Below are 9,054 nucleotides of genomic sequence, written 5' to 3' on the forward strand. Positions count from 1 at the left end.
AAGGCGAAACAAATGGGGGGTAAATAATAATTTACAATTCAATTAATGTAACACAAACCAACCCAACATGGTTGTAACTAGTGTTTAGCTAACTTGATAACTAGCTCTCGAATGGCACTTGTGAATTCTTGAAAAGTTGCTTACACCAAGGCTATTGATTGAATTAGGGACTAGATCCCTCTTTATTGTGTTGGAGAGAACTTCTCTATTACACTAATAAAATTAATTTAGAACTTTTATTTTTGAAAGTTAGCACCATTTATAATGTACTTCATCACTAGTAGTTATATACAAAAATTGGTTTGAACAACAAAGAATAGGTCAAAATCCTAACAAAATTTGTAATGATGAATAATAAGAGACTTAATATTTGAAACAAAAGTGAGATTTTAGTCAATTCTCCAAAGATTAGGGACCAAACTCGCAATTCTCCCTTGCTTTTATAGTACTACAACTCCACAAGGGTTAGTGTTAAGCGAAGAGAAATTGTACGCAAATAAAAAGATTGATAAACGTCACAATCTTATCTGCACAAGGCAAAGCAAAGGTAATATTCATCCACAATTCAATAAAAGAAACTCGATATTTATAGTTTCATATGTATTTTAAATTTTTCCTGTCACTGTAAACTGCGTTTGTCCTTGACGGGTCACCATTTTATTCCACGTCAACATGTCATGGTTAAAATCTGGAAACCTTCTATAGCCTTTATCCATTATCCAAAAAAATATATATAATTAGTAAAAAACAAAAAAGTTTACATTAACTAAAATTTCCTTTAGTGATTAACAAGATAGAGAGTGATTAAAAAAAATGAAAAAGATAGAGAGTGATTAAAACTCTCACAAAGTTTTACATAAATTGATCTCTCATAAACATCAAGGTCGATTCTTAAATCACTGAAAGGATTCAACTCTCACAAATTTTTAATATCACCCAAATTGCTGAAATTTCAACAACTGCTTGAATCACAATACAGACATGCATAAAAGCCTTCTATTTGTTTCATAGCATGTGATTGGGTAATAGCAACAAAGTTATTCCTCAAACACTTCCTGGGGCACTGCTTTATTTTTCTTCAAGTTTTTCGATATTTATTTCTTTTTAAAGGCATTCTCCCATGATTTAGAGTCGATCGGATTTTAGAATTTCTAATAAGAAGAGATTCAAAGGGAGTTGAAAGTTACGCTCACTAGACAATTAGATTGAAGGGGGTAATAAAAAAATTTTTATCGTTGAAAGTGATTAATTGTTATAATGTTCATGTATGTAAATAATTTTATCTCAAAATCTAAATAATTTTATATAATATATATTTCATTTCGAACTGGATTGATAATCTGTTGAAATGTACAAAGAAAAAAAAGAAAGAAAATATATGTTAGCTTGTCAATCTAATTTACATCTAATATAATTGAGTGTTTAACAATTAATATATGTGAAAGAAAAGGAGAGAACTCATGATCAAAGAAACTAGTGGCATTATAAAACAAAGAAAATAAAAAAAAGAAGTAAAAGAAATTTAAACAGTATTTGTAATACACGTCTAAAAACAATTTTGATCTAATTTATTTATCTTTTTATTTAAAACTCTTAATAATATTACTTAAAACTTAAGAAACTATAACAATTCAAACTCTAAATAAATGCAAAGTAAAACTGTTGGCTAAAGGTAAACTGATTTTGACCATGAGAATTATTGAATTATTGTCTAGTCATAAATTTGATAAAAAAAAAGGATAAATTTTGGAGACCAAATTTATTTTGATCAAAACAGTTGGGCCTAATACTGGATCAGAAAACTGAACTTCTCCAAGTAAAGATGTTCATTTCAAGTTTACAGTTTGATATGCATTTTAGGTAATATTGACTTTTTCTTTGGTTCATTTCAAGAGGACGGGGTGCAAATGTCATTTCCTATTGTCGTCAAATGTATAATAGAAACCATTACGTGGAATCTGACAATCATAGCTTCAAAACACTGGTGAATCCATTAACGACTGTTAAAAATTACAACATTTTCTATATATGAAAGATTTGGGATTGCAGCTTGACCTGCAATTACATCACCACAACTCTGCCGGAGGGTTCCGAATTCCAAACTTATTTATTCAAAGTCAAAGGTTATCGGACCAGTGAGGCTGTTATTACCCAAGTCTAAATAGTCCAGACCTTCCAAATGATACAATGACCTTGGAATGCTTCCAGTGAAGTTATTGCTGTTGAGGTTGATGTGATACAAGACTAGGTAATTCATCCAACAGTCAGGAATTTCTCCTGATAGAGAATTCTCCCGAAGATCCAGATATTGAAGAACTTGATTTTCATTCTTCACTTCACACAAAATGTGAGAGATGCCTCCTGAAAATAAATAGTTGGAAATTAAGTTCTAAATATGTCAATCAATGATAAATTAATTGGGTGTGTAGGCAATTGAATGTAGGAAAGGTCAAGGAGATATTTGAACTTCAAAGATATAAACCCTTAACAACTTCAGAGATATTTGAACTCTTACCATGAAGTTGATTGTGAGAAAGGTCTACGGTATCCAATGATGAGTTGAATAACCAAGGTGGAATGGTATCTAAAATTCCCGTGAATGACAAGTTCAAATACTGAAGGAATTTTTGTGATCGGATCCATGTAGGAAATTGGGGACCCAGCTTCCACGAGCCCAATCCAAGTGTTTTAAATTGGGTACGAGGAGTCCAACTTGCACTTACTTTTAAGGTCAAGGAGTTTCCAGAGGCATTAAAATCTATGTTTTCAGACTCGGACCGGATATCGACTCGGCTGAGGTCAAGGGTCAGGGGTCAATGGGTTCGACCGGGTTCAACCGGGGTTGAATCGGATGACGTCATAAATATATATTAATGATATATAATTAAAATAATATATAAAAATTCCCTTTAAATTGATGGTTTATAACTTTATATGCATATTTGATGAGTTTGGATTTAGTCCAAAAGAAATGCACTTCAAAATTATAGGTAAATTTGTAGTTTAAAAAAATATAATGGGTGGATTTTATACTTCTTAAAATAATATGGGGTCAAATGAAATTATTAAAACAATTTTGGAGCAAGCATACCTAATATGATGTTAGCCGCCGCCCCAATTTGCTTTTGACTTTATCCTGGCACCTTTTCGGCTTTTCTTTCTCTCATTCACCGGAGCTCTTTTCTTGTACTTTATCTCCACAATAACTCCTTTCCTCCCATTCCTTCTTCTTCCGCCCCAGTAATACTCTTCCTATTTCTTTGCCTTTTCCTCAAGTCTCCACGCTGCCTGCCGCTGCTTCATTTATCTTATTGTCTTCCCATCATTGCCAATCTTATGTTTCTTTCATCTTTTCGTTTTCCTGATTTTTTTTTTACCTTTGCAAATTTAATTTGTTAATTTTTTCTTTTTGAACTCAGAAATCGTCTTTTCTTTTTTTTTTCTAATTTCTCTTTTCTTTATGTTTCTCCTTTCTACAATTTTCTTTGTCTTTTTTTTCGTTTATTGACATGAGATCTATGAGATCTTATTTAAAAATTAATTATAAAAGCTGGTTTTGATTGAGTCCATGCCAGCTGATGATATGTGAGAAGAACAAGAAGGAAGCTATGCTGCTGAGAACTAAACTCACAAGCGGGAAGAAAAAAGTTAGAAGGAAAGGAAAAATGGAAAAGCCCGGTTTTAACGGTTCGTACCGGTTTCCGGTCGAACCCCGGTTTTGACCGGATTTGACCGAGTTTTGGCCAACCGAGTTTTAATGGCAACTCGGACCGGATGCCTGACCGGTTCCCGGTTCAACCGGTCCAACCGGCCGGTCCGGTCCGAGTTTGAAAACATGGATTAAAATGCCTTAAAGCTGTCAGATTGTCGAAGTGACTATCGCTCACAATGCCTTCCATTAAATTGTCGTGAATACGAAGCTCTTCAAGTTTGGGAAGCTGCCAAAGACTTTCAGGAAGAGTTCCAGTGAGTTTGTTGCGAGATGCATCCAAGAGCTCCAAGGATGACAGTTTTCCTAAACTTGATGGAATTGAACCAGATAGAGCATTATCATTTAGCAAAAGTTCTTTGAGCTCGGTACATCTTCCTAAATTTGATGGAATTGAGCCAGATAGAGCATTATCATTTAGCCGAAGGTATTCTAGCTTGGTATATCTTCCTAAATTTGATGGAATTGAGCCAGATAGAGCATTACTATTTAGCAAAAGGTATTTTAGCTTGGTACAGTTGCCAACTGTACTTGGAATTGGGCCGTTCAAGTGATTATCTGTTGCATCAAGTCTAATCAAGTCCTTCAATGTGAATACTTCACTTGGTAAAGAGGAGCTAAGAGTGTTATTAGATAGATCAAGATATTGAAGGTTGGAAATGTTGGCAATAGAGCTTGGGATAGAACCTCGAAACTGATTGTTTGTAAGATCAAGTGAAATTAGGGCAGTTAAAGTCGATAATTGGCTTGGGAGGAAGGTAGCGAAGTTATTATCTGACAGATCCAAAGATGTAAGGGAGCTCCAATTCCAAATTCCTTCCAAGAAGCCGTCGAAATCATTCTCCCAAAGGTTGAGAGAAATGAGATTGTTAAGATGAACAAGCTCGTTTGGTAGCGAACCATTCAGATGGTTCGTTGAAAGATCCAAGTGCTGGAGGGAAGTCAAGTTCCAAGGACCTCTAGGCAATGGACCTTCAAACAAGGTCAGACTTAAATCAAGGGAAGCAAGGGTAGTAAGACCGAAAATCCATCTAGGGTATCCAAGAAAATTTCCAGAAAGATCTAGGACAGTAAGAGAAGAAAAGTTGGCATGGAAGACCAATGTATCTCTGCCAAGATGATGAGAAATTAAATGAAGCTGACAATAGGACAGATATATCTCTACCAAAGAAGGGATCGTGTTAATCACCTCTAGCCAATTAGACGCTAGACTAAGGTTCACGCCACTCATGTCTAGGTGCTCCAGATTAGAGAGACCAGCCAACCATTGCAGGTTATCAACTTGAAGATCGGACGGATCTCCTCCTATGCTTAAAGTGCGTAAACTTGACAGGTTTCCAAGCTGATAGGGAACCATTCCTTGAAATCCAGCTCCAGATAAATTCAGGTACCTCAGACTTCTGAGAGACCCAAAAAAACTGGGAATTGGAATTCGACTGAAATCATTTAGACTTAGATCAAGATAACGCAAGTGAGTCAAATTTTGTAACGAATGACTGATTTTACCGCTTAATTGTGAGTTAGAATGAACAAACACCAGATCACCATAATGAACAATTTCAGGAACAGGCCTCTAAAGGTGAAGTTGAATCACGCGGCCACTTTGGTTGCTACAAACAACTCCTTCCCATTTGCAGCAATCAACGTCGCGAATCCAAGACGAGAGTCTACCATAGGGATCTTCCAAGTCTTTCTTGAAGTCCATAAGAGCTTGTTTCTCACTTGCATAGCAACTTGCATTTACAGTTTTGCTGGAAGAACAGAGTAAAATTATTGCGACGAGTAAGAAAACAGAGAAATGGGTTGATCCACCCATGGTCACGTGAAATGTCGGAAGAAATTTCAGTACTTCAGCTATGTTGCAGATAGATATATAGAGCTGGAAACCTTTATGGTAGGAACTTCCTACCATAGGCAGATCCTCAGAGCATGACACATGTATTTATGAAATGAGGAGTTTACAAATCGTTATGTTGCAGTGATAACACGCGTGAAGATAAACCAAACAAGACATGTCCGGATGCAGCCTTTTTTCCCCTCTAATTCCTCCGTTCACTGTGCATTGTTTTCCCACTGCTTTATTACATTTAAAAAATTGTGAAACTATACTTTTCTGTACCTAATATACCAAACAATTTAATAAAATTAATAACAACATACCAACAATGTATACCCATGACATAAATATACTAAACAATTATAAAAATTATTAGGATAATATAGTTACTTTAGAAGTTGCTCCCAAACACCGTGCAACTAAAATTTTCATTTAAACTAACGATAGTATGAAAAAAAACTAATTAATGAAAATACGATCTCGAAAAATTTTTAATTCACAATCACAATATGTGAATTCGTGATAAATACAAAAAAGTATGGTACTTTGATCATATAATGAAGGAAAGCCATAAAGAGCAGGCCATTTACAGGAAAAATTTTTATTAATAAAAATACCAACTCTTCACGGCTTTCTTACTAGTCCACCAACGTATGAGCAAAGTGCCAATAATTAAATTAGTAATTTTTTCGATTTATACATAATTAAATTTTTTTTTGCATTTCCACAAAAAATAAATGAAAATTTTTTATCAGAAAGCACAAAAGTCAAAATGATTGGTCTAAAAGGGAAAGGAATAGCAGATATGTACAGTACTTGTATTTCACGTTCGAAAATGCTACAGTGCTGTTTTTGAAAAACATCCCCAAAAATATCTAATCCAAATGGAATCAATCTTCATTATTTAAAATACCAAATCTGTGAATGTGTTTTAACTGTTATCCATTGGTATTCTAAAGTATCATTTTTCCATCAAATACCAGTTCTTTAACACCCATTTTTTCATAAACAAATTTATTTATTGGATAAAATAAAAATATATCAATTTTCCAATAAATAACTATTTCCAATAACTAGCTGGTGATTTATTGGAAAACGGGTTTATTTTTATTTTATCCGATAAATAAATTTATGAAAAAATGGATACTCTGTTCTTATAATAGAGGAAAACCATAAAGAGTTGGTGTTTTATGGAAAAATGGGTACTCTGTTCTTATAATATAGAAAACCCATAAAAACTGGTGTTTTATTGGAAAACGGATTTATTTTTATTTTATCCGATAAATAAATTTATTTATGAAAAAATGGGTGTTAAAGAACTGGTATTTGATGGAAAATGATACTATAGGATACCAATGGATAACAGTTAAAACACATTCACAGATTTGGTATTTTAAATCACAGTCTTCATTATTTAAAATACCAAATTTGTGAATGTGTTTTAACTGTTATTTGGTATTTTAAATCACAGTCTTCATTATTTAAAATATCAAATTTGTGAATGTGTTTTAACTGTTATCCATAGGTATCCTAAAATATCATTTTTCCATCAAATACCGGCTCTTTAACACCCATTTTTTCATAAACAAATTTATTTTTCGGATAAAATAAAAACATACTCATTTTTCAATAAATAGCTATTTCCAATAAATAGCTGGTGATTTATTGAAAAATGTGTTTATTTTTATTTTATCCGATAAATAAATTTATAAAAAATGGTATTCTGTTCTTATAATAGAGAAAAACCATAAAGAGTTGGTGTTTTATGAAAAAATGGGTACTCTGTTCTTATAATATAGGAAACCCATAAAAACCTGGTGTTTTATTGGAAAACGGGTTTATTTTTATTTTATCCGATAAATAAATTTATTTATGAAAAAATGGGTGTTAAAAAACTGGTATTTGATGGAAAATGATACTATAGGATACCAACGGATAACAATTAAAACACATTCACAGATTTGGTATTTTAAATCACAGTCTTCATTATTTAAAATATCAAATATGTGAATGTGTTTTAACTATTATCCATTGGTATCCTAAAGTATCATTTTTCATCAAATACCAGCTCTTTAACACCTATTTTTTCATAAATAAATTTATTTATCAGATAAAATAAAAATAAACCCGTTTTCCAATAAAACACCAACTCTTTATGACTTTTTTCTAGTATAAGAACAGAGTACCTATTTTCTCATAAAACACCAGCTCTTTATGACTTTCTTCTATTATAAGGACAGAGTACCCATTTTCTCATAAACAAATTTATTTGTTAGATAAAATAAAAATAAATTGTTTTCCAATAAAACACCAGCTATTTAGTGAAAAACGGATATATTTTTATTTTATCCGATAAATAAATTTATTTATGAAAAAATGGGCGTTAAAGAGCTGGTATTTGATGAAAAAATGATACCTTAGGATACCAATGGATAATAATTAAAACACATCCACAAATTTGGTATTTTAAATAAGGAAAAATCGTTCAAAACGTCTCTCACATTTTGCAAAATAACTTTTTGGTCCCTCGCTTTTAAAAATGTAATTTTACGTCCCTTACAAATTCACATTGATCAAATCTTGTCCTACTTAAGTTTCCGACTAGTTTTTCATCGAAATTCACCACATACCTTGCACTTGATCATATTTTAAGGGCAAATTTGTCAAATCAAATTTTATATAATTCGATTCATAATCCCTCACATTTCATAAAATAAATTTTTTCGTCCTTCACATTTTTCAAAATGATTTTTTTTATCTTTTATTGATCATGTGTATGAATAATTTTTTTTTAGACCCATATATATATTTATTTGATTTCACCTGAACAGTACGAATAGCATGTGAAATTAAATAGAGATATATTACACACTATTCGTATTACTCAAGTGAAATCAAATAGATATATACATTGGTTTAAAAAAATTGTTAGTTTTTCACTTATATTCATTTTCTTTTACTCGAAATTTGATAATAAAGAAGACATTTAATCCTAAATATTATCGAGTGTTTATATCGAATTAAATTTGGATAGAAAAAATAAACAAAAGAAAAGTATGACAAAAAGAAATAAGTGATTGGCACTTTCAAATTTTAATACAATCACAAGGTAAGTAATTCAACTATTGGTGTTGAAAGTATTGAGTAGAAATTTCAGATTTAAACTGAAATTTGTTAGCACAATTATAGAATTCGAGTTAGGACCCATTAATTAGATGACCTTATTATACAATTCAATAAATAAATTATTATCAAAAGAGAAATGTCACAAATATTGAATAGGTTCAAATGGTGAAATCATATAAATATATACATGAGTTTCAAACAAAATTATTAGTTTAAAACCCCTATATATATCTATTGAATAGCATGTGTATAACTACAATTAGCATGTTTAGATGAAATTCAATAGAGATAAATTACATGTCATTCATACTATTCAGGTAAAATCAAATAGACGTATATGTGGGTTTATAGAAAAAAAGCTATTCGTATACATGATCAATGA

At 31.8% G+C, this 9,054-nt stretch overlaps 1 protein-coding gene across 1 annotated transcript; it reads right to left on the reverse strand.

The window, feature by feature from the left end:
* Nucleotides 1-1,968: 1,968 nt before the first annotated feature.
* On the reverse strand, nucleotides 1,969-5,725 carry LOC113693787 (uncharacterized). The gene is made up of 2 exons (XM_072055223.1): nucleotides 3,092-5,725; nucleotides 1,969-2,361 (listed from the first exon to the last, which is right to left on the reverse strand). Exon 1 carries the CDS (start codon nucleotides 5,064-5,066, stop codon nucleotides 3,795-3,797), a length of 1,272 nt encoding a protein of 423 aa, XP_071911324.1. The 5' UTR covers nucleotides 5,067-5,725; the 3' UTR covers nucleotides 1,969-2,361; nucleotides 3,092-3,794.
* Nucleotides 5,726-9,054: the final 3,329 nt, after the last annotated feature.

The sequence above is a fragment of the Coffea arabica genome, chromosome 1e (assembly GCF_036785885.1).
Source record: "Coffea arabica cultivar ET-39 chromosome 1e, Coffea Arabica ET-39 HiFi, whole genome shotgun sequence".
NCBI classification, from domain to species: Eukaryota; Viridiplantae; Streptophyta; class Magnoliopsida; order Gentianales; family Rubiaceae; genus Coffea; species Coffea arabica.